General features: G+C 44.7%; 1 protein-coding gene across 3 annotated transcripts in view; it reads right to left on the minus strand.

The window, feature by feature from the left end:
* LOC115195565 (receptor-type tyrosine-protein phosphatase mu) overlaps window positions 1–26,865 on the minus strand; it is a 310,061-nt gene that overhangs the window by 112,521 nt on the left and 170,675 nt on the right. For all 3 annotated transcript variants that reach the window (XM_029755546.1, XM_029755547.1, XM_029755548.1), the window contains exons 10-12: window positions 22,967–23,168; window positions 22,386–22,488; window positions 1,335–1,608 (exon numbers count right to left, since the gene is read on the minus strand). In XM_029755546.1, the coding sequence (XP_029611406.1) occupies window positions 1,335–1,608; window positions 22,386–22,488; window positions 22,967–23,168 (579 nt within the window). The remainder of the gene's footprint in view (window positions 1–1,334; window positions 1,609–22,385; window positions 22,489–22,966; window positions 23,169–26,865) is intronic.

The raw sequence follows: 26,865 nt of genomic DNA on the forward strand, positions 1-26,865 counted from the left end.
AGCGGAGGAGAGGAAGAGAGCGGAGGAGGGGAAGAGAGCGGAGGAGGGGAAGAGAGCGGAGGAGGGGAAGAGAGCGGAGGAGGGGAAGAGAGCGGAGGAGGGGAAGAGAGCGGAGGAGGGGAAGAGAGCGGAGGAGGGGAAGAGAGCGGAGGAGAGGAAGAGAGCGGAGGAGGGGAAGAGAGCGGAGGAGGGGAAGAGAGCGGAGGAGGGGAAGAGAGAGGAGGAGAGCGGAGGAAAGGAAGAGAGGGGAAGAGAGCGGAGGAGGGGAAGAGAGCGGAGGAGGGGAAGAGAGCGGAGGAGGGGAAGAGAGCGGAGGAGGGGAAGAGAGCGGAGGAGGGGAAGAGAGAGGAGGAGAGCGGAGGGGAAGAGAGAGGAGGAGAGCGGAGGAGAGGAAGAGAGCGGAGGAGGGGAAGAGAGAGGAGGAGAGGAAGAAAAAGGATGGGCTTTTCATTAGGACTAATTTATTAGCATTTAAAAGGGGATATGGCGGATAGTTACATTTTTTCCAATTAGGCCAAAGTGTCTAATGCATTTGTGAATGGCCGTACTTGAATTTTTTACTATCTGAGCAGCAGGTCATTGATAAAAGGGTTGTCTGGCCTCTGGCTGTGCTGGCCTGTACTCCCCCACTGACAGAGCACTATAGCGGTTGGGGGGGGTGTAATCGGGATGGTTGGAATACTGGGTTATTGACCATTATGATGCAGGATTGGTTATCAAATAGGCCTTGAAGGAGAGTCGTGTTGTGCCTGTTCATTGATCTTCATTTTCCGCACCCGTACAGTTTGCTGTCTGTTTCAGACCGGTGTTTTCACAGTGGCTGTGAATGGGGAAGTGATGGAACTTTAGTGGTGGGTTAGACTTTATGTAGGTTTTTGGTGGCAACGTTGTCTCCTAGTAGTAGTAGGTGACAGCAGATGAGAGTGGTCATGTAAACCCTGGCTGTGAGGGCGTGGGACAAAATGTAGATGACCAAGAAAGAACGCACTTAAAAATAGCAATCCATCAGACGGTTCCATAATGCCACAGTGACGTGAATGTCCTATTTCTACAGGTGCTTTTAAATAAGAGGCCATTTTCTTTTCAAAATGAGGACTATTTAGGTTAAGGGGTTCAATATCAGATATTAACAATAAGTGCAAATGAATTCAAAACGGGCTTTTGTAAAGCTGTTAAAACCATCAGTTAAAAGACATTGTATCAGTTTCACATCCAACCTTGTTGTAAGGCGTGAACGAGCTATGACTGACATGTCAAGCCAACCAATTGATAAGCAGTCTCTGGGACATATCCCAGCAGCCAATCCCCACCCCAACATCTCCCCAAGCACTCACCCCATTGGCTGTGCTGACAGCCTGGTAGTAGATGCTGTAGCTCTTGTGGGGGAGGAGGGGGGCGTTCCAGTAGCCGTTGTAGGTGCGGTTGTCTCCGATGCAGAAGGGTACGGGGGTTTTGATGTCACCCATGGGCAGCTCAGCCGTGAAGTAGTACTGGGAGTTGAGCACGGTGGCGTTCTGGAAATGGATGGGCACCGGGTAGCAGCGCAGGATCTCTGCCACCCTCCGTGCCCGCCGGGGGCGCTCTTCCTCCACAACCACCTGGTACTTACTGCCGGGGAAAGGGAGAAAAAGATCAATCAATTAAATGTACGTATTTAGCCCTTTTAACAACAACATTGAAGTGCTTCCCAGTAACCCCCCCCCCCAAAAAACCCATCAAAATAAGACTACATTTTAACAGGTAACATAACGTAGCAGGTGTAAAAGTATCGCCTGAAAATGATCTCCTACATACTGGTCTTGACGAGAAGGAAAAAATAATAATACTGTTGGGGGAGGTTCTCTTCTGCACTGTTCAACCAATCCAGTAAATGTGGAGGAGCAGTTAAGATGGAGTGTCGCCAGAGAAGAAGATAACTGGGCCCAAAACCTCTGAGTTTTTATGTTTATTTCGCTCACCAAGCAAGGAGTTTTTGTATGGAGGTCAATGAGTGTCGAATTTGGTTAATACATTTTTTGTATGGCTTATTTGCTATGTGTGGCTTATTTGATCGAATAGAAGTTTCGTAATGATTAGGTTGTTACGAGTGTACTAATACAAGTAGAACACATGACATCCTGGCAACTTTGAGAAAAAACACTATCGGAATTGTGCCTGGTCGTCACTAGTTACCCCAGCCACAAAGTCATAACTCCCACCTATTTCTACAATTTCTCTTCTTAAAATGTGATTTTAGACCTACACTGCTAACCGTATGCCTAACCTTAAATTAAGACCAAAAAGCAAAATGTTTGCTTTCATGAATTTTTACGAAATAGCCAATTTTGACTTTGTGGCTGTGGTAACTACCGTATCTGCCCTCATTGGCTAGAACGGTCCCACCTGTCCTTGCCTCCTCTCAACTGCCTTCCATTTTTGAAGCCATTTTTCATTGTTAGAGTGGAGTATCTGGTCAATATAATGGATAGTATGTGGTGTTGCCTTGTTAACGTCCAAGAGTGGAAGTCAGGCTCCCTTTCCATTTCCCTTGAAAAACAGAAGATTTGATTGTTGGGGACTCGGCAGAGGTCAATTTACAGGTAAATGCAAAGATAAAGGAAACGCCACATTAAGTGTCTTAATTGGGCGTTGGGCCACCACGAGCCAGAACAGCTCCAATGGACCTTGGCATAGATTCTACAAGTGTCTGGAAATATATTGGAGAGATGTGACACCATTCTTCCACAAAACATTACCTAATTTGGTGTTTTGTTGATGGTGGTTGAAAACGTCGTCTCAGGCACCGCTCCAGAATCTCCCATAAGTGTTCAATTGGGTTGAGATCTGGTGACTAAGACAGCCAAGGCATATGGTTTACATCGTTTTCATGCTCATCAAACCATTCAGTGACCAATCCTGCCCTGTGGATAGGGGTATTGTCATGCTATGGGGGCATAGCCATGGTAGACAAAATAATGGCCAGAATTTTTATAAATGACCGTAAGGGCTTAATTAACTCAGAAACCACACCTGTTTGGAAGCACTTGCTTTCAATATACTTTGTACCCCTCATTACTCAAGTGTTTTCCATTATTTTGGCAGTTACCTGAATTTTAACTCCACAGTTTAATTTGTGTTTTTATTTAGTTACTGGCCCATCATTATATACTGTATGTCAAGGCCACATCTTTTCAAACCTGAAAGGATCAAAGAAATCTCTGCCTGCTAGGTTTCGATTTTCCTTGGTTGTATCTTTAATCCATCATTGTGTATTAATGAAATTGCCAAACTGAACCAGATTGAGAAAAATACGGAACACGTTAATTAACGATGACAGAATCCCATTTCCACTAGTTCAAAGGGCATAGTCTACATGAGCTGCAGTTTGTGTTTCTCCACTGAAAACACTTTCACGAGCAACCTCAAGTCCTGCAGTCTACCCTTTTATTAGAAAACATATGCAAATGTTAAAAGTAAAACGACAAAGCATGACTGCTCAGTCACTTTCAACGTGGCACCGCCATAGCATGCCACATTTCCAACAAGTCAGTTCGCCAAATTTCTGCCCTGCTAGAGCTGCCCCAGTCAACTGTAAGTGCTGTTGTTGTGAAGTGGAAACGTCTAGGAGCAACAACAGCTCAGCTGCAAAGTGGTAGGCCACACAAGCTCACAGAACAGAACCGCTGAATGCTGAAGCGCGTAGCATATACATAATCGTCTGTCCACGGTTGCAACACTCACTACTGAGTTCTGAACAGTCTCTGGAAGCAACGTCAGCACAAGAACTGTTCGTCGAGAGCTTGATGAAATGGGATCACCATGCGCAATGCCACACGTCAGCTTGAGTGGTGTAAAGCTCGCCACCATTGGACTCTAGAGCAGTGGAAACGCATTCTCTGGAGTGATGAATCATGCCATCTGGCAGTCCGACGGAACAATCTGGGTTTGGCGGATACCAGGACAACGCTACCTGCTTGAATGCATACTGCCAATTGTAAAGTTTGGTGGAGGAGGAATAATGGTCTGGGGCTGTTTTTCATGGTTCGGGCTAGGCCCCTTAGTTCCAGTGAAGGGAAATCTTAACGCTACAGCATACAATGACATTCTAGACAATTCTGTGCTTCCAACCTTCTGGCAACAGTTTGGGGAAGGCCCTTTCCTGTTTCAGTATGACAAATCAAATCAAAGTTTATTTGTCAGGTGCACCGAATACAACAGATGTAGTAGACCTTACAGTGAAATGCTTACTTACAGGCTCTAACCAATAGTGCAAAAAATGTATTAGGTGAACAATAGGTAGGTAAAGAAATAAAACAGTAAAAAGACAGGCTATATACAGTAGCAAGGCTATAAAAGTAGCGAGGCTACATACAGACACCGGTTAGTCAGGCTGATTTGTGCCCCCGTGCACAAAGCAAGTTCCATACAGAAATAGTTTGTGGAGATTGGTGTGGAAGAATTTGACTGGCCTGCACAGAGCCCTGACCTCACCCCCATCGAACACTTTTGGGATGAATTGAAACGCCGACTGCGAGCCAGGCCTAATCGCCCAACATCAGTGCCCGACCTCACTAATGCTCTTGTAGCTGAATGGAAGCAAGTCCCTGCAGAAATGTTCCAACATCTAGTGGAAAGCCTTCCCAGAAAAGTGGAGGCTGTTATAGCATCAAAGGGGGGGACAAACTCCATATTAATGACCATGATTTTGGAATGAGATGTTCAACATGCAGGTGTCCACATACTTTTGATCATGTAGTGTTTAACCTTGCAATGAGCGCTTTTGTATTCTATACAAAACATGCTCCATAGGTTTCCATAATATACTGTACTGAATAGAAGCAAAAATCTGTTAGCATTGGGATGAGAGAGACTCTCGCACCTGGGGTTGGCGGAGGTGGTGACACGCTTTAGTATTGGCAAGGGGGTCTCTCTCCCTCTCTCTCTGACTTAGCGAACACAGCCCAGCTTTAATTAACTCAGTAAAGCCTGCAGCCTAGCAACCCAGAGAAATAGACCGCCATCTCATTTACAGGGCGCTATAGCGATAGCAGTCGGGCGGGCAATATCCCATCTATGTGGAGGGATTTAAATGGCATGAAATAAAAGGGGGAACTGTGCAAGCGTTCCCGGCTTGCTCTCTGCCAGGATATTTGACGACTGAACCCGACACTGGCTGGGGACGAGCGCTCGGCTGTAAGTGTGTACCAAATAATAATGATATGAAAAAGGTTCCTACTAGCGCACCAGCCCCCTATTCCGTGTCAGGCCTGGAATTAAGTTTATTATAAGAAGAGAGATCAGCATCCATGATCCAACCCTGAACCAGGCTTCCTGGTGAGAAATTAGAGCAGGGTAGAAAGCCGTGGGAAGCGGCAGAGACAATAGGCAATATTAATAGGAACTGGAAAAGGATTGGGTGGGAGACAAAGTACTTTTTCAGTATGCGGGTGACGGATCAAGTAAGCCCAAGTCCAAAGCCTTTTCCCAATGCAATAGATTGGGATATTGGCAGGGAGGTAGGGAAGGAACAAATGAACATGGAGGTGAAATGACAAGTAGGCCCAGGCAGGGAGGGAGCCAGGTGGGTCTCTATATTAGTCCAGTGTGTGTTAGTCCATGAACACAGTGGAGCGCAACACAACAGAACAGAAGCAGCTAAATAAGAGGGAACGATTCAGCCTCTCTTTTTCTCCCTCCTAAAGAGCAGCACCAAGACAAATGAGCTCCGAAAGTACCCTGGCCTCCACTATTTGTCCTTTAAATAATTCAAACACCTAAAAGGTCAAAACACTCTTCTCACTCACTTCTCCTTTATCAAAGTCTGGTTGTAGACAGAGTAGAGAGGGAGAGAGGAGTTTGCATTGCATTGAGGCAAATGGACCAGCGTCACTGGTAATGAGGTTGAGGTGTGTGAACAGATATACAATCGGTACTCTGATAATTCAAGAGCAGATACTACCTTTCATAATAAGTTAACATAAAATGAGTATGAACATTGAATATGAGCTTGAACACTGAATATGAACATTGAATATGAGTTTGAACACTGAATATGAGTTTGAACATTGAATATGAGTTTGAACATTGAATATGAACATTGAATATGAGTTTGAACACTGAATATGAGTTTGAACATTGAATATGAGTTTGAACATTGAATATGAACATTGAATAGGAGTTTGAATATTGCTGATTTGATCCCGGTCCTCTTTGTGACACTCCAACATTAGAACTATAATTGCTGTAATTAGCTCAAAATAATCCTTTATTTAATTGAGATGGTAATGCAACCCAAAAAGGTTCATGTGAAAAAAATTGCTAATTTAATCAAATGTTATGGCTAATCAGGATATCTGAAGCCATCAGCCCACAAATCATAATTAAAAGCAAATCAACAATCATAACAATCTCATTTGGTCAATCCTTATGACTAACATAATGGAATATATGTGCAGCTTGTACCGGGTTGCTCTAGTGTACAGCACAGCATCTGCTGTTTTCGTCACTTTTAGTTTTCGTCACTTTTAAATGGAGCATAACGTTAAGCTGACCTAACTTCAAGGCTGTTTATCGTGAGTGTTACTCATGCACAGTCAAGTGGAACTGAAGGGGGAGTGAGGTGCAAAGACAACGTACAACAAATTCAGCTGATCTCTGACCTTTCCAGGAAGTAACCATCTGCTTTCACCTGAGCAGAATCTCTAGAAAAAAATACTTTCAAACAAGAACCGAAAAAGCTCCAGAGTCCTGACTCCACTTGCCACAATCACAATTCCTGACGGCCCACACCTGTGTAAAGCCCCGAAACAACATGTTTGTCTTGGAAGTAACACAGTTTGTTGGGTTGAGTGCTCTTCAAACTGGAGGCTGCCTATTCCATATTCAATAATTACATTTCCCCCTGGCTTAGTCTACATCCATTGGTGATTAGATCGGTCATAAACTGCTTGAGAATATTGGGGCAGGTCCCCGTGAACATGCTAGTCGCCTCCGCTCTTTGAGCTGTATAGCTCATTACAGACAAGAAGAACTTCCCCAGCATCAATAAGTTCCCTTCTGACTTTCTCCGGAGCCCCCCGAACCCTCTTGGCGCAGCGCTATTTAACGATAAAATCTATGTAATAAAATATTAATTATGGTGAAGAGGCAGGCGAGAAATAAGAGGGCTAATTACAAACCCTGCACAAAACCAAAGGCAGGGCAGAGACGGAGGGAGGGAGGGAGGGAGGGAGGGAGGGAGGGAGGGAGGGAGGGAGGGAGGGAGGGAGGGAGGGAGGGAGGGAGGGAGGGAGGGGAAAAAAAGAGTAGAGAGAGTGGAGGATGAGTATGATGAAGAGGAAAAGAGAGAAGAGGAGGGCAGCTAGGTGGGAGATTGGGAGAAGAAGAGGAGCTGAGGAGAACATTAAGTCAAAGATTTAGGACCTCCTTAAAGGGCAGCCATTACTTTAAGAGGCTGTCACCGCAGTGATTTATCCCTCCCTACCTCCACCAGGTATCCCAGGTGACTGTGCCTCTGGGACAGATGCCTCCCATTGTTCTTACCCATTATAGTTCTAACCAAGAGATCCTTCTGTGAAGGTACAGAACATTATAGCCTGGCTAAACCAGACTGAACGCAATGCGGTGAGTGTTGCATTCAGTCTGGTTAAACCAGGCTAAAAGTATCGGAACTAATTGAGCCCTCCAGAAGAAAATCCAGACTAAGAAATAGCAACTGAAATGTTGTAATTTTGTATTATTATGCCAACAAGGGAAATAATGCCTATATGTCTGAATAGAACAAGCAGCATAAACTGATAAACAGCGGTTGCAGTAAAAGCCTATTTATGATAATGCTATGATAAAGCACTATTCTGTTTACCGCCAGACAACAGGTCAAAAGTTGATATTTTCTCTGCAAATTACCGGGGTGAAAAATGTGTCTGCTTTCTGGGCCCAGCCAGTAAAGAGAGAAAAACATAAGCTCGGGGGCTGGAACCGGAGAAGAACGATGCATCTTCAATAAATAATACAAAACCCAGCACAAATGGCTGCTCCAAGGCTACCTGCAACGTCTAGATATCATTTTGAGAAAAACAACTCCCACTTAATTAAATATTTTTCTCTCCCGGTGCCCCCAGGGCACTAGTAAATGTCCTGAGAATTGGAAGAAAATCAAGAGAAATGTGCATCAATACAGGACAAAATGGCTGCCACTCATCTATTCCTTCTTCCCAGCTAAAATATCAGAATTTATTGGACAACCATCAGGATTATCATAGTGAAAAATACATATTGGAGTGCTGCATCCTTAAAAGCAAGGCGTTGGCAGATTATGAGTATAATCATTTATTTTTCCTTCAGGAGAGTTGGAAAATGCTGATGGCAAAACTGTCTCCATGATCTCACTGCGGGCTTAATATCGGCAACAATCTCCTCTGGCCTTAGCTTCACCACGAGCGATGGAACTGCTGAGACACCAACTGAAAACGAAGCAAAAAAGTTTGTACAGATCACATCGTGGCCAGACTACGGTTGTTTTTTCTCTGACTTTTGTTGTTCTAGTACTATTTAGTGTTCAATTAACTCTCCTTCATTCAATCCACAACAATCAATGAGGATACTTAGAGAGAGAAAGAGAAGTGGGGCTATTAACTGGCCACTTCGTAGCTACCCAGGGAAAAGAGAGAAATCTTTTGAGAGGAATTCAAATGAGGTTGGGCTGGGAGACAATCTTTAGTGGCTGACACTGGTCCAGGAGAGGCAGGGAGGTTTGGGGGAGAGGTTGGGAGGATTGTTTCAGGGGCGGAAATCCCGGGGGGGACACGACCCCCCCCCCCCCCCCATCCTGGGAAAAATAGGATTTGTCCCCCCCAATATATCACTGAAACATAACTATGTAATTTAAATAATATTAATAATACGCAATGAAAGCAATTGTGCTGATTATAGACACTTAATAGCGCGTTTTTACGTTTCAAAAGATTGCGACCCCCCCACCCTTTGCCTCACAATGGTTTGATCCACTGCCAGTTCCTTAGTTGGCAAGGTAACAGAGGGGTCGTGTCTACTGTCTGAAAGGCACTCAATGAACGTAACTGACGTAAGGTTAATCCAGTCAATCGCGTACACACACTAGCTGAATATGCAGAGCTAGCGCGCAAATATTAACTATTAAGCTAGCTAGTACCTATTCCATTTATGTGGCGTCGTCAAAGATGGAATCTTTGCTATCGTCAATTTATTCCAAGATCAGCATGCAGATGATGTAAGTTAGTGCTTCAAAGTCCTTGTGATAAGGTTAGCGATAAACTGAAGTCCAAACTGAACAGAACTACACTCTCTTCTACCATTGTCTTAAATATATTTAATGGTCTTGTTGCAAAAGCTAAATTGTCGCAAGGGAACTTTTATTTATTTATTTTATTTCACCTTTATTTAAGCCGGGTAGCAAAGATTATAGCAAACACCACTGAAACTGAATTGGTGCTCGCTAGCTTTGCAAATTCAGCTATTGTTGGAAGCCAGCCAATATGAAACAAACTATTAAAATTACAAAAGGTTGCAGCATATGTTGTGTAAATGGTGAACTCATACAGCTGTCAACTCTTGTCATTTTAATCCGTTTCACATTTGCTAGCTACCTTTTAGATCGAAGCCCAAATAGAATGATAGAAGATGATAGAAGCCCATCTCCTACTGTAAATAACCTACACACTGTGTGTGTGTGTAGCCAGCCAGCCAGGTAGAAAAATGGCAGAAAAATAAAAGACGGACATCAGAGTATTTTTCAATACACCAAAACGCATAGTATGAACCCTAGTAGCCTAATATCTCAAAGACTAGTTGATAAAATGTTCATAAGAAAGAAATTAAATTCTAATGGAAATGTTTCACAATGATGTCATTAGGCAGAGCAGGCAACAGATGGCACACATACAGCAGAGTTGGGGACAGATATGCAGGGACAGACTGGCAGAGACAGGGAGTCTCAGGTAAGTTTGTGGAGTCTTTGTTAGGCAACATTATGAAAGGTTCTCAATTTTTTTGACTTGTAAAATAGGAACATAATTGGAAAATGCCATGGATACCCCCACTCTGAACTTAAACTGGTGACTGAACTAAGATTTGTTAAAGGCAATGGTATTGCTGTTGTGATTAGTTGTGTAGTTTTGTGTACCGCTAGTTAGGAGTACGGCAAACACCTTATTTCTTTGGTTCCTCAATATACATTTACCATATTACAATGTAGGCTATGTGTTACAGCACTACTTTTGGTGTCCCCCTCAGGAATTGCTCTTGAGAAAATTTCATGTAATTGTCCCCTCCAAAGTTGATATCAAATTTTCGCCCCTGGATTGTTTCCCCCAAGGTGGTGTAAATCACCCCCTCTACATGGCCTAGAGACCCAACAGTCATATATTGCAGTCAGCCAGGAGCAAACACCTATGAAGAACTAGTTCTACTTAGCCAGGAACCGATTGGAGCAGAACACAGCAGAGAGATAGCTAAGAGACTGTAAACATGGTCATAGTCATTATAAAAGCAGGGAGAGAAGTGGGACTGTGTGCTTTGAGAGAGACGAAAGGTGAGAAAACATTCCACAGCCAACGACTCAGACCAACCACCTGGTGAGTGAGTGAGTGACAGAGAGGAGGTAGCGAGAGAAAGAAAAAAAGGGAGGTAGACAGAAAGGGAGAGAAGGTAGAGAGAGAGAGAGAGAGAGGCAGAGGCAACAAAGCTAAACACTGTTTCAGTCGGGCAACCTCAGCTGACACCAATTAGGGCTCCTTGTGCCGCGCTGCCAACTCCGTTTCAGTGTGGCGCCCCACGTGACGCTAGACCAATTACACACAGCCTCCTCGTTGGCATGGACTCAATGGTGACCCGGGACTTTGAGAGGAGAGGATGAACAGAATAAAAAAAAGAATGAGGGGGTGAAAGGCAAGAAGTGAGGGAGGAGGCCAGTGAGGTCTAATTAACTTTGCATAATGTTTTCCCTTGCTAGTCTCAACTCAGCGATAACACCACTATTGATCCTCCCAAACTATCCTTTCAGTTACCTCAAACTCTCCCCTCAGGCAGTGGTCCAGTACTGCCCCCTCCACTCTGTGACTGATTTAGGGATAAAGGGACTGCATGGCCCCATCTCCTGAGGCCAGCATCGACAGCACTCCTCCCCCTGTAGCCTCCACCTGTCTCCCAGCTCCCTTATTTATCGCCTCCCCCATAAAGTAGGAGCAGGTCTACACAAATGAGGCCAAGCTGCACAGATTAAATGTCACTTAAATCTCAGGGAAACTTGCTGAGGAGGCTCCCACTGTGGATGGAGCCTGGACCCGGGAGGTATGACAGAGTTATAGGAAAGGGCAGGAAGAGAGGGTTGGAGATGAGCAGATAAGGGGAGATAGGCATATACGTTCCCTATCTAGTGATAGCCTGTGGCCACCTGACGCAAACACATTCAGCTCAGCAGGAACAGGAGCACTTAGGAGGGAGGATAGGGGAAGGGGGAGCCTCTGACCTGGGAGACTGAGCAACAAACTCTCCCTGGAACAACAGCCTTGTTTTCAGAGGGCTAGGCCCTTGAGGTCTCACCGGGGCCCAGCCCTCGTGTATCACTCTCCAGGGTTACACCGCACCAGTCATTATGCCTGATAGGCTGACACATAGAGAGTTCTGTGGGGACACAGGGGTGTGGAGGCCCCCCAGAGGCCCCTGCCTGCCATTGTCACAATGTAACCTCATCACAACGTTTCCTGTCCGCGTACACAGGAATCATGAGGAGAGTAGGAAACTTTCTTCGTCACAACACGGCGCCACACAAAACGCTAGGAGGACAATACCCTCTTCCTCTGTGAATGAATATAAAAAGGTGGTTACCCTCATGAGAGAGGACACGTGGTAATGTGATACCTCCCGTGGGGGGATTGATAAAACAGAAGACACGTGGTAATGTGATACCTTCCGTGGGGGGATGGATAAAACAGGAGACACGTGGTAATGTGATACCTCCTCTGGGGGGGATGGATAAAACAGAAGACACGTGGTAATGTGTTACCTCCTCTGGGGGGATGGATAAAACAGGACAGGTAGTAATGTGATACCTCCCCTGGGGGGATGGATAAAACAGAAGACACGTGGTAATGTGTTACCTCCTCTGGGGGGATGGATAAAACAGAAGACACGTGGTAATGTGTTACCTCCTCTGGGGGGATGGATAAAACAGAAGACACGTGGTAATGTGTTACCTCCTCTGGGGGGATGGATAAAACAGAAGACACGTGGTAATGTGTTACCTCCTCTGGGGGGATGGATAAAACAGAAGACACGTGGTAATGTGAAACCTCCCCTGGGGGGATGGATAAAACAGAAGACACGTGGTAATGTGTTACCTCCCCTGGGGGGGATGGATAAAACAGGAGACACGTGGTAATGTGAAACCTCCCCTGGGGGGATGGATAAAACAGGAGACACGTGGTAATGTGTTACCTCCTCTGGGGGGATGGATAAAACAGGACAGGTAGTAATGTGAAACCTCCCCTGGGGGGATGGATAAAACAGGACAGGTAGTAATGTGAAACCTCCCCTGGGGGGATGGATAAAACAGGACAGGTAGTAATGTGAAACCTCCCCTGGGGGGATGGATAAAACAGGACAGGTAGTAATGTGAAACCTCCCCTGGGGGGGATGGATAAAACAGGAGACACGTGGTAATGTGAAACCTCCCCTGGGGGGATGGATAAAACAGGACAGGTAGTAATGTGAAACCTCCCCTGGGGGGATGGATAAAACAGGACAGGTAGTAATGTAATACCTCCCCTGGGGGGATGGATAAAACAGGACAGGTAGTAATGTGAAACCTCCCCTGGGGGGATGGATAAAACAGGACAGGTAGTAATGTGAAACCTCCCCTGGGGGGATGGATAAAACAGGACAAGTGGTAATGTGAAACCTCCCCTGGGGGGATGGATAAAACAGGACAGGTAGTAATGTGATACCTCCTCTGGGGGGGATGGATAAAACAGAAGACACGTGATAATGTGAAACCTCCCCTGGGGGGATGGATAAAACAGAAGACACGTGATAATGTGAAACCTCCCCTGGGGGGATGGATAAAACAGGACAGGTAGTAATGTGAAACCTCCCCTGGGGGGATGGATAAAACAGAAGACACGTGATAATGTGAAATCTCCCCTCGGGGGATGGATAAAACAGGACAGGTAGTAATGTGAAACCTCCCCTGGGGGGATGGATAAAACAGGACACGTGGTAATGTGTTACCTCCCCTGGGGGATGGATAAAACAGGACAAGTGATAATGTGATAGAGCAGATCACAAAATTAGAGAAATAAGGGATCTTGTTCCCTCCCTCTCTCTTAAATTCAACAGGCTTTATTGGCATGGAAAGTGTAACCACATACATTGCCAAAGCAAACATATAGGAACATATTAAATCAATGACGACAGAAAGGGACTCTCTTTCCCTCTCCCTCCACATCCCTCTCACCCCCCCTTCTCTCAATTTAAGGGGCTTTATTGGCATGGGAAACATATGTTTACATTGCCACAGCAAGTGGAATAGATAAAAAAATGTACAGTAAACATTACACTCAAAAGTTCATTTCAAATGTCATATTATGTCTATATACAGTGTTGTAATGATGCGCAAATTGTTAAAGTACAAAAGGGAAAATAAATCAACATAAATATAGGTTGTATTTACAATGGTGTTTGTCCTTCACTGGTTGCCCTTTCACAGGTCACAAATCGTGCTGCTGTGATTGCACACTGTGGTATTTCCCCCCATTGTTAAGGGAGTTATTCAAAATTGTATTTGTTTTCAAATTCTTTGTGGGTCTGTGTAATCTGAGGGAAATATGTGTCTCTAATATGGTCATACATTGGGCAGGAGGTTAGGAAGTGTAGCTCAGTTTCCAACTCATTTTGTGGGCAGTGTGCACATAGCCCGTCTTCTCTTGAGAGCCATGTCTGTCTTCGTCGGCCTCTGTCAATAGCAAGGCTATGCTCATAGTCTGTACATAGTCAAACATTTCCTTAAGTTTGGGTCAGTCACAGTGGTCAGATATTCTGCCACTGTGTACTCTGTTTAGGGCCAAATAGCATTCTAGATCGCTCAGTTTTTGTGTAAATTATTTCCAATGTGTCAAGTAATTATCTTTATGTTTTCTCATGATTTGGTTGGGTCCAATTGTGTTGTTATCCTGGGGCTCTGTGGGGTCTGTTTGCGTTTGTGAACAGAGCCCCAGGACCAGCTTGCTTAGGGGACTCTTCTCAAGGTTCATTTCTCTGTAGGTGATGGCTTTATTATGGATTGTTTGGGAATCGCTTCCTTTTAGGGGCTTGTAGAATTTAACGTCTCTTTTCTGGATTTTGATCATTAACGGGTATCGGCCTAATTCTGCTCTGCATGCATTATTTCTTGTTTTACGTTGTACACAGAGGATATTTTGGCAGAATTCTGCAGGCAGAGTCTCAATTTGGTGTTTGTCCCATTTTGTGAATTTTTGGTTGTCCCATTTTATGATCTTAGCCAGATCCTAAATTGGTATGTCGAATTTTAATGTTCCTTTTGATGGCTTCTTGCCTTGTCTCAGATAGTTCACAGCTTTGTGGAAGTAACCTGTGGCGCTGATGTTTAGGCCGAGATATGTATAGTTTTTTGTGTGCTCTAGGGCAACAGTGTCTAGATGGAATTTGTATTCGTGGTCCTGGCAACTGGACCTTTTTAAGAACATCATTATTTTTGTCTTAATGAGATTTACTGTCAGGGCCCAGGTCTGACAGAATCTGTGCAGAAGATGTAGGTGCTGCTGTAGGCCCTCCTTGGTTGGGGACAGAAGCACCAGATCATCTGCAAACAGTAGACATTTGACTTCAGATTCTAGTAGGGTGAGGCCGGGTGCTGCAGACTGTTCTAGTGCCCTTGCCAATTCGTTGATATATATGTTGAAGAGGGTGGGGCTTAAGCTGCATCCCTGTCTCACCCCCCGGCCCTGTGGAAAGAAATGTTTTTTTTTTCAATTTTAACCGCACACTTGTTGTTTGTGTACATGGATTTTATAATGTCCTATGTTTTTCCCCCAACACCACTTTCCATCAATTTCTATAGCAGACCCTCATGTCAAATTGAGACTCAAGTTTTTCTGAAATCAACAAAGTATGAGAAGACTTTGCCTTTGTTCTGTTTTTTTGTTTGTCAATTAGGGTATGCAGGGTGAATATGTGGTCTGTCATACAGTAATTTGGTAAAAAAACAATTTGACATTTGCTCAGTACATTGTTTTCGCTGAGGAAATATACGAGTCTGCTTGCCCCACGGGCCTTTTTGGGTTGGAGGGTTTCTATTTTGTCCTGTAGTTCTTTCAATGGAATTGGAGAATCCAGTGGGTTATGGTAGTCTTTAATAGTTGATTCTAAGATTTGTATTTGATCATGTACATGTTTTTGCTGTTTGTTCTTTATTATAGTGCCAAAAAGATTGGAGAAGTGGTTTATCCATACATCTCTGTTTTGGATAGATAACTCTTGCTCTAGGGCAACAGTGTCTAGATGGAATTTGTATTCGTGGTCCTGGCAACTGGACCTTTTTAAGAACATCATTATTTTTGTCTTAATGAGATTTACTGTCAGGGCCCAGGTCTGACAGAATCTGTGCAGAAGATGTAGGTGCTGCTGTAGGCCCTCCTTGGTTGGGGACAGAAGCACCAGATCATCTGCAAACAGTAGACATTTGACTTCAGATTCTAGTAGGGTGAGGCCGGGTGCTGCAGACTGTTCTAGTGCCCTTGCCAATTCGTTGATATATATGTTGAAGAGGGTGGGGCTTAAGCTGCATCCCTGTCTCACCCCCCGGCCCTGTGGAAAGAAATGTTTTTTTTTTCAATTTTAACCGCACACTTGTTGTTTGTGTACATGGATTTTATAATGTCCTATGTTTTTCCCCCAACACCACTTTCCATCAATTTCTATAGCAGACCCTCATGTCAAATTGAGACTCAAGTTTTTCTGAAATCAACAAAGTATGAGAAGACTTTGCCTTTGTTCTGTTTTTTTGTTTGTCAATTAGGGTATGCAGGGTGAATATGTGGTCTGTCATACAGTAATTTGGTAAAAAAACAATTTGACATTTGCTCAGTACATTGTTTTCGCTGAGGAAATATACGAGTCTGCTTGCCCCACGGGCCTTTTTGGGTTGGAGGGTTTCTATTTTGTCCTGTAGTTCTTTCAATGGAATTGGAGAATCCAGTGGGTTATGGTAGTCTTTAATAGTTGATTCTAAGATTTGTATTTGATCATGTACATGTTTTTGCTGTTTGTTCTTTATTATAGTGCCAAAAAGATTGGAGAAGTGGTTTATCCATACATCTCTGTTTTGGATAGATAACTCTTCATGTTGTTTGTTTAGAGTTTTCCTATTCCCCAGAAGTGGTTTGATTCTATGGATTCCTCAAGTACATTGAGCTGATTTCTGACGTGCTGTTCCTTCTTTTTCCATAGTGTATTTCTGTATTGTTTTAGTGATTCACCATAGGTTCAGGTTTTCTGGGTCTCTATGTTTTGGTTGGATAGGTTCCTCAATTTCTTTCTTAGGTTTTTGGATTCTTCATCAAACCATTTGTCATTGTTGTTAATTTTCTTAGGTTGTCTGCTTGAAATGTTTTGATTTGATAGGGAAGCTGAGAGGTCAAATACTGTTTAGGTTTTTGACTGCCAAGTTTATACCTTCACTATTACAGTGAAACCTTTTGTCTAGGAAATTGTCTAGAAGGGATTGAATTTGTTGTTGCCTAAATGTTTTTTTGGTAGATTTCCACACTATTTTCCTTCCAGCTACAGCATTTCTTAATATTATTCAGTTCCTTTGGCTTTGATGCCTCATGATTGAGCATAGCTCTGTTCAAGTAGTGTGATTTTGCTGTGATCTGATAGAATGTTCACAGTCAGTCCACTGACACCCCTAAGAGACTCTGGGTTGAGGTCAGTGATAAAGTAGTCTACAGTACTACTGCCAAGAGATGAGCTATAGGTATACCTACCATAGGAGTGTCCTCGAAGTCTACCATTGACTATGTACATACCCAGCATACAACAGAGATGCAAGAGTTGTGACCCGTTTTTGTTGGTTATGTTGCGTAGTTGTGTCTAGGGGGGCATATGGGGGAGGGAATGCTGTCCTGTTTGTCCCCCTGTGTGCTGAGGGTGTCGGGTTCTTGTCCAATTCTGGCATTTAGTTTGCCACAGACTAGCACATGTCCCTGAGCCTGTAAATTGTTGATCTCCCCCTCTGGGATGGAGGAGCTGTCATCGTTAAAGTATGGGGATTCTATTGGGGGAATATAGGTAGCACACGAGGACATTTCTCTCTGTTGAGATCATTTCCTTATTAATTTCTAGCCAGATGTACAATGTTCCTGTTTTGACTAGGTCTGCTCTATACCAAATTAGCATACCCCGAGTCTCTTCCCTGTTTCACACCTGGTAGTTTGGTGGATGGCACTACCAGCTCTCTGTAAACTAGAGGGCAACCAGTGGGTCTGTCTCCTTTATACCATGTTTCTTGTCGGATGATAATGTCTGTATGCTCTTTAGGCCAAAGGCAGATCACCTCAGACCTTGTATATTCCAGAATGAGATAGTAAAAGCTTTGTGTTCCATAGTGTCTAGTGTTGTTTTTGTGTGGTTTAGGCCAGGAACATCAAAGTAGGTGTGAGCAGAGCATGTTGAGCATCTGATAAATACCTCTTAGGTCAAAGGATGGTGCTTGGGCAGATGTAATAGTGGGCTTGGGCCTGTTGCTCTGCTCACGGCCTGGGCATATGTCCTGCTGTCATGTTGAGGTCCTTGCCGCAGGGGTGGGGGGGCATGGGGTGGGCAGAAGGGACATAGGTCTGATATGGTGGGGCCTATATAGGGTGTGGCCAGGGTTTGCTTGGGGTGGTCTTAGCTGGTTGGGGTGTGGGTCCTCTTGGCGTGGGTTCTCTAGGTGCAGGTCCTTCGGGAGGGGGTCTTGCAGGTGTGGAAGGGTCTCTTGCTGGTCTGGGCAGGGTGTCCGTTGCTCTGTTGCTCCTGTGTGAGGGTCTGGGGCTACAGTTGAGGGTGACATCCTTCAGGGTTCTGGCAAAAGTTGGGATTGCTGCCTTGTAGAGGTGGACCTGGTCATCAAGGCTGTTCAAGTCCAGGGTGGAGTGGTGGGCCAGGTATACTTTAGGTTTTGAGGCACAGTCACGAGAAATGCTAGCAGTCACCAGCTGTATGGTGGCAGGGTGAGTCTTTTCATGGTAGCAGGGTGGAGATAACCACTTGTGCGTTGGGGAAAGTGGAAGAAGCTTTTTCAATCACTCCCTTGACTGCTGTGGCCACCCTTTCCTGGGCCCCCAGGTCATTTGTGCCCATGTGAATTGTGATGTGGCTGGGGACCCTAGTCTGTCCTCCAGGACATGCCTAGTGTTTGGGCACCAGAGTTTAGCCACTTTGTGTTAGGGAAAAGGTTTATCCTCTTGAATGTATTTGCCATTTGAGTTAATGAGGAGAACAATCTTTGGCTTTTGTGTGTCCTCAGTGGATGTGGGGGGGAGGGGGGGGCTATCGAGGGAACTGTCAGGAGGGATGTTAGGAGGGGGTGTGGTCTGTTGGGTTGGTGGGTCCTGTGTTGTCTGTGTCATTGTGGTGTTGAGGTTGTGGTGCGGTCTGAGGTGGGCTGTTCTCTCTCCCTCCCCCTCTCTCTCACTCCCCCTCTCTCGGGAGTGTTGCTGGCTGTCCTCGGAGAAACAGATGACAGAGAGAAAGTGGTTTGACTCCGTAGCTGGGGCGATGCTGGGTTTAGGAGGCGTCACAAATCTTTTTCCACAGCGCTGGGTAAACGCTTGTCTTGGCACAGGGGGTGAGGAGGTTTGTGTGTGTGTCTATATGTGTGTGTGTGCGCTCGTCTGAGCATGTGTGAGTGCGGGGTGGTGTGTGTCCTAGCAATGGTGCGGCAGATTCGACACATAGGCGCGAACGCGAACCTGACTGACAGTAATCCATTTAAAGGAGTAACTTGCCCCTGGTTAGGCTGCCATTGTAGCGCCACACATATGTAACGCTGCCAGACAGACTGCCCTTCAAATACCAGCCTGTCAATGATCCAGTCCCTCACAAGGCATTATGCCCCAAATGCGACATGACAGACAGAGGTATTTTTGTGTGCGTCCCGACTCTTTGCTTTTACCAAACGTTTACAATCATTTTGAAGGGTTGCAGTCTTAACGAAATGTATCACGGAAAAACATCTGGTATTTCACATTAAAATCTGTCTGGCTCAATCCCATCGGCAGGGAGGACTCTCATTATGGCGAATAAGTATGCATGTTCTTACACAGTATGTGGTGTATTCGTTTTGATCTCTTTGAGCCGTTGACAGGGTAACCAACATGTTATGAACAACATCAACTCCAATGCTACCGACTCCATGTTAAAACAAAGTGACAAAAATATCTCCAAAGAAGAGCGGTGTCATACGCTCTTCTTCAAAAGCTCACATGGTTTCTCTTAATTCACTCCACTTTGTAGCAACAGAGGATTACCTCTTCAGCCAGTCTGTGCCGTGACAGTCTGTGCCGTGACAGTCTGTGCCGTGACAGTCTGTGCCGTGACAGTCTGTGCCGTGACAGTCTGTGCCGTGACAGTCTGTGGTATGAATCTTTCTCTCCGTCGGACTCTCTCTCTCCCTCTGACTTTGAGACTCCGTGACTCCGTCTGACTCTTTCTGACTCTCCCTCTCCTTCTGACTAACTCTTTCTCTTGAGACCTACTGTGTAGTTCTCCACTGTCATTCCGTCATAATATGCTGGAGGGAGTAAAAGAGGAGACTCCTTCAAATCCTGTTTTTCATCAACATCCTCCTTTTTTATCTCCTGCCCTATATTTTCTCCTTGACTTTCAACTTAGTGTCTTGTCTCCTCAGCCCACCCGCCTCTTCTTTTGAAGGGATATGGAGCTCCTGACTAAGTGTGTTTGTCACCTTTCTTCTTGACAGACTGCTACATATGTAACAAGTGAGTAGCTGGCAAGCATGCACGCACAATTTCATTCAGAGTGCCGAGATCACCTTCCTACAAATCATGGCGGTAGCTGGAAACACAAAAGGTACACTTTGAAGGAGACCCTTCTTAATGTCATGGACCTTTGAAATACATGCATGTTAATGAGCATAATCGCCTATTGAATGGAAATGCACACTGCGTTGTCAAGCCAGAACACTGCTGTGACCAAGGCCTAGGAATCTCAAAGAAACGTCAAAGGCATAGAAATTGGGAATCATATTTAATCATTGTTCTTGTTATATGCAGTAGTACTACATATTATGTCACTTAATTGACAGTTGATAATGCTCTTCAATATACAATATCAGAATTTCTCAAATGTGCCACAAAATGACAAATAATTCCAAATTAATCATTTATCGCTCCAATTTACAGCCTTTGGTTTTCTTAATTTTCCTGGTGAGACATTGTGCTGGGATTATAAGGAGTTATACAAACCAGCGAACATTTTAGCCGGCAAATCCCCTCTTTAATCTTTTAGCGAATCCCTACCAGTCAACAAAAGACAGACTCAATGCGCTAATTAGCGAATCCTGTGATTTCATTAAGACCCGTTAACTGTAATTAAGATGGCAACAACGGGCCCATGTGACAGGAAGACAGTCGTCGAAAGGTCATCAGGGAGAGAAACAAAGTGTACCTGGTTTGGATTGGAGGATTGGAGCAGGGCTGACAGTTTTCTTCACATTTTTGTGTTAATCTTAATGTATAGTAGTGGGGGGGGGTTTGGGGGGGCGTTGTGACACCCATCATTGGTGACACTATTGTTAAATTGTTCAATTAAAAGGATCATGTTTGGCGGAGCGTGAATTCCAGTGTCCTACTTTTTATGGATACCTTGCGGTGTTTGGCTTAGTCTACCTTATCTAAATAATAACAATATGCCACTTAGAATACGCTTTTATACAAAGCAACTTCCAGTACACTCAGGGCATTCCTTTATAGAATGTGATCGGCAGGTGAAAAAAGCTAATATCACTACCGTCCATCTGTGTAACTTAGGCTCTATTCATGTGAGGTGGAGAGAGAGGCCTCTCTGTGTTTCTCTCAGTGTCTTTTGTCACTTTGCTCAAACGGCCATTAAAGTGGCTTCAGACAGGAGTGGACAGTAAATACTTCATGATGGGCCACCAGGTGCTAAGGCACATGCTCATTTATTTATACCGGCTGGTTTCTTCATACTAAAATACTTTTATCCTTCCTTTTGATAACAGAGACAGGTTGTCCTGTGTGTGTGTGTGTGTGTGTGTGTGTGTGTGTGTGTGTGTGTGTGTGTGTGGGCCCGTAGAGAAACTGATTATCTCCTCAGTCTGAAACATTAAAACATGTAATCACTCTAGCTGCTGGCCAGCCCCTGTGTGTGTGTCACCATCATGTCTGTGTGTGTCTGTGTGGGTCTATGAATGATTAAAAGAGCACAAAACTTGTGATAATGTTGTCTTAATGCAGTGCAAGGACTTCATGACTAAAGAGCAAACTACAGTAACGACGACAGTAGTAGGATATCCTGTCTGTGTGAAGGACAACCTCAGCCCAACCGGCTAGCATATCTGCAGTCTGTGCGCGCACACACACACACACACACACACACACACACACACACACACACACACACACACGTTTAATGCCAGACAAATTACAGCCGTAGGTTTTGTGGAGAACTCGTCGGCAGCACAAGCAGTAGTGGCCAATGAAGGAAGGATAACGTAGCTGGGGTGTGGGAACCTGCCAGCACTGTTATTGATTTCTCTCTCAACCAAGAGAAAAATAAAGGCCCAAACCACCGTTTATGCTCCCAGGCAAGCCTATTGCATATTTCTGTTTATTTTCAGCGGTGTGCAAATCATAGGAGAGACACCCTTGACCACAATCTTTGCTTCCAGAAGGAGGAAGAATCGAGAAGTAGAGAGAGAAAGAGGAGGAGATTGAGATTGCTCATCTTTGGAGTCTGAGAAAACAACTTTATTCTTATCTTTAAAAGGCAAAAAAAGTGCTGCTTGCTCAGATCAAATGCCCACATTAATACATGCTGATAATGTTAAAAAATGAAATATGTTGTTGTGGATAATATCACCAGCCTCCCAAGACGATTACAATCAATTAGAACGGAGGGCCGTCAGAGGGAGACGGCTGTGGTGGTTGGTGGCCGTTTGTGAGGGCCGTTTGTGAGGGCCGTTTGTGAGGGCCGTTTGTGAGGTGAAAGAAATTGTGGGAGCGAGAGGAGGAGAGGACGACAGTGGCTGGAGTGGGGGCAGGGTGTTTATCAATGTGTGTGTGACGTGCGTGTGTGTGTAGGGCTGTTTGATGTGTGAATGGGTCTACCTGACAGGGGCTCCTCTGCTCTGGGCAGGCTTAAGCAGGACAGTGACTGTGCTGTCTGTCTGGTTCAGGGGAGTCTCCTGGTCATAGCCTGGCATCAACGGAGCTGGGGGGGACACATGAGCACAGGAGACGGTGACTTGACTGACAAATAAAGACAGACGGAGACCCGGAGACAGACAGAGACAAGAGACAGGAGACAGAGACAGGAGACAGGGACAGGAGACAGAGACAAACAGGAGACAGAGACAAACAGGAGACAGAGACAAACAGGAGACAGAGACAAACAGGAGACAGAGACAAACAGGAGACAAACAGGAGACAGGAGACAGACAGGAGACAGACAGGAGACAGACAGGAGACAAGAGACAGGAGACAGGAGACAGAGACAGGAGACAGAGACAGACAGGAGACAGAGAGACAGGAGACAGAGAACAGCAAGTACACACAAACGCAGACAAAAGCTACACCCAGTAACAATAAACACAGCTATATATAACTGGGGATCTCCTGGAAGATTTAAGGCTCTACAGTAGGTTGTCCAGGATTATTGGTTAGTTGGTCCTGGTCATTGTTTCTCCTACCTGATATCTTGGTGGTGAACTGGGTGATGACGGGGGGTCCGAAGCCCTTGACGGTGCTGGCCCGGATGGTGAAGGAGTATGTGGAGCCGGGGTAGAGACCCACAAACATGTGGGACGTCTCATTGCTGAACTTAAACACCTTGCCGCTCTGGTTGGTCAGGTCAAACTCCGTGTCGAAGGAGCTCAAGGCCTTGTAGGATATCTGTGGATTGACACACAACCTAGATTAGATGATTAGATATGACAAGTTTATATCAAAGTTTCAAATCTAGCGTCAGGCTTGCTATGGTCATAGCTATGGTTAGTTTTGGTGTATGGTAAGGATAATGGCGTACATCTATAAAACTACAATGTACTACAATACTGAAAGTGTTAGCACACAAAATTAGAGTTTGCATCCAGAGCCCTTGATAGTGAAACTAGGCCTGAACTTTCCATAGAAGCTTCATTCAAGTCTGTCACAACATTGAAAGGGAGGAACTTGTGGGCAAAACTGCAGACAGATAACGCTCAGCTCCAATGTCATTTCCGTGATGGATTGAATGAGCGAGAGTTTGGGCGGGGGGGGGGGGGGGGGGGGGGGACACTGTTGTTTTATTCTAAAGCCCCCACCCCATCGAGCAGGAGATTGGAGGCCCCGGGAATTTCTTTCTGAAAGGGAGTGCAGCGGAGCGGCAAGTACACCCCTCCTCCTCCCTCCCCTCATTCATATAACTTTATCAGCTCTCCCTCTCTCTCAGTAAGCTTCATTTAAATAAATCATTCGGTCTCCCCTAATGGAAAGCTCCATTATTATTCCGTTCTGATTCCCAATTAAGAAGCACAATGGGGAGTGTTGGAGTGCGGTGGCGGCCATTTGTATCCATCAGGTGTGAAATGCTGTTGCTCAGGGCTCTGGTGGGACATTAGTCTTCATCAGGCAGGGCGGGAGGGAGGCAGGGAGAGAGGAACGCATCTGGATCATTTTAAAAGGCTAGATAGCTAGCATTGAGCAGTATTATCACACACAAGGCTGATTGGTGGGGTGAGGGATTTTCAGTTAGAAAAGGAGGATTGGATAGCGTTCAGTTCGGAGCAGGGGAAGTCGCCATGGTGACTGTGGTCATGTTTTGGTCAGTGACACACAAGGCAACACTGATGACACCTTCACTTTGGCAAACTTGAAGAATGCAATGACCAGACATAGAAACAATTTCCTAGGGAACAACTCCTATGTAGTACTACATGCAGAGCTCTTGAAGTACTTAATGACTTATGACAATTAATCAACACACAATAAAAGTTTGCTTGTAACACCAGTCATAGTAGAATAGCCCTGAATTCATCTCAACGCAAAGGGCCAGCTGTACATCTTCAAGGCAAAGCCCCAAAGAACGAGCCCATACTACAACTACCGAACTGAGACAAACACAGTAAAGATGTGCCAACCCTGAACAAAATGCTGTTTTGGAGTGAGAGATGCATGGCTCACAGTCAAATACTGAAGAGCATATGAGACAAGCTGAATGTCAGCCAATGATAATGGAGTTGACTGTTTCAGAGTCTTATGAGGCAGATAAAAACCTTTTGATTTGTCCAACTTGATCACAATAGCAGCTCAGAGTTACAGGGGTGGTGGTGACAGAATATCATTCCATTATGTGCATACCTGACAGCTTAATTGGAGAATTTCAGCATAAATTTAGTTCTGGTACAATTGCTCTTTTGAACTCACTAAAAAGCCTCGAACATCGCAGTGTGTGGAGAGCGGAAGTGCATGTCAAACGCAAGGCAAACGCTGCGATGGGAGAAACATGTAGTACTACAGTAGCCTATTCACATGAACAGTTCTTTACAATGATGTTTTATGTACAGATGTGGATTATAGGAAACCACACAGCTATAAGACTCAAACCGGTATTAAGTTGTGAAAGTTCTTTTGAGGTTGTGAAGGTTCTTTTGAGGTTGTGTAAATGTTGAAGAGGGCCAGATGTTTCCGCCTTGACGCCACAGTGTTGTTGAAGGGTATTTTAAAGGCTGCAATCTTTATAAATACTGGATGATGTCAGACAGATTAAGTGCAGCATGTGTTACCCTGTCTAAGGTATGCCCCACGCTCCTGTCAAATTAAAGTCCTATGACAACCAGTTTCTATTCCAGCAGTTTGAGGATTCACTTTTTTAACTACCTATTTTAACAGTGTTCGCTACAATAATACATGTTTGGTCCATTCAATCTTTGAAGATCACACTGTATATTCTCTGACTCACGATTGATTTACGAGGACATATCACAAGAGGAAGAGCTACTTCAGTAATTTTCAATAAAAGAGGTATCTACAGTCGTGGCCAAAAGTTTTGAGAATGACACAAATATGAATTTTCACAAAGTGTGCTGCCTCAGTTTGTATGATGGCAATTTGCATATACTCCAGAATGTTATGAAGAGTGATCAGATGAATTGCAAAGTCCCTCTTTGCCATGCAAATGAACTGAATCCCCCAAAAACATTTCCACTGCATTTCAGCCCTGCCACAAAAGGACCAGGGCTGAAGATCACTCTGTCATGCTGATTGAGTTCGAATAACAGACTGGAAGCTTCAAAATGAGGGTAGTGCTTGGAATCATTGTTCTTTCTCTGTCAAACATGGTTATCTGCAAGGAAACACGTGCCGTCATCATTGCTTTGCACAAAAAGGGCTTCACAAGCAAGGATATTGCTGCCAGTAAGATTGCACCTAAATCAACCATTTATCGGATCATCAAGAACTTCAAGGAGAGCGGTTCAATTGTTGTGAAGAAGGCTTCAGGGCGCCCAAGAAAGTCCAGCAAGCGCCAGGACTGTCTCTTAAAGTTGATTCAGCTGCAGGATCGGGGCACCACCAGTACAGAGCTTAATCAGGAATGGCAGCAGGTAAAGAGTTTTGGAGGATGGCCTGGTGTCAAGAAGGGCAGCAAAGAAGCCACTTCTCTCCAGGAAAAACATCAGGGACAGACTGATATTCTGCAAAAGGTACAGGGATTGGAGTGCTGAGGACTGGGGTAAAGTCATTTTCTCTGATGAATCCCCTTTCCGATTGTTTGGGGCATCCGGAAAAAAGCTTGTCTGGAAAAGACAAGGTGAGCTCTACCATCAGTCCTGTGTCATGCCAACAGTAAAGCATTCTGAGACCATTCATGTGTGAGGTTGCTTCTCATCCAAGGGAGTGGGCTCACTCACAATTTTGCCTAAGAACACAGCCATGAATAAAGAATGGTACCAACACATCCTCCGAGAGCAACTTCTCCTAACTATCCAGGAACAGTTTGGTGACGAACAATGCCTTTTCCAGCATGATGGAGCACTTTGCCATAAGGCAAAAGTGATAACTAAGTGGCTTGGGGAACAAAACATTGATATTTTGGGTCCATGACCAGGAAACTCCCCAGACCTTAATCCCATTGAGAACTTGTGGTCAATCTTCAAGAGGCAGGTGGACAAACAAAAACCCACACATTTTGACAAACTCCAAGCATTGATTATGCAAGAATGGGCTGCCATCAGTCAGGATGTGGCCCAGAAGTTAATTGACAGCATGCCAGGGCGGATTGCAGAGGTCTTGAAAAATAAGGGTCAACACTGCAAATATTAACTCTTTGCATCAACTTCATGTAATTGTCAAAAAAAGCCTTTGACACTTATGAAATGCTTGTAATTATACTTCAGTATTCCATAGTAATATCTGACAAAAATATCTAAAGACACTGAAGCAGCAGACTTTGTGAAAATGAATATTTGTGTCATTCTCAAAAGTTTTGGCTGTAGTTCTGCCACACCACTGACGCTGTACTGTTGAGGGCATCAATCCACATGTGCATACTCACAAACTCAGGGAAACAATTATACTTTTGACTTATCCCCAAAACTTGGGATACAGGGGT

The sequence above is a fragment of the Salmo trutta genome, chromosome 6 (assembly GCF_901001165.1).
Source record: "Salmo trutta chromosome 6, fSalTru1.1, whole genome shotgun sequence".
In the NCBI taxonomy this organism is placed as follows: domain Eukaryota; kingdom Metazoa; phylum Chordata; class Actinopteri; order Salmoniformes; family Salmonidae; genus Salmo; species Salmo trutta.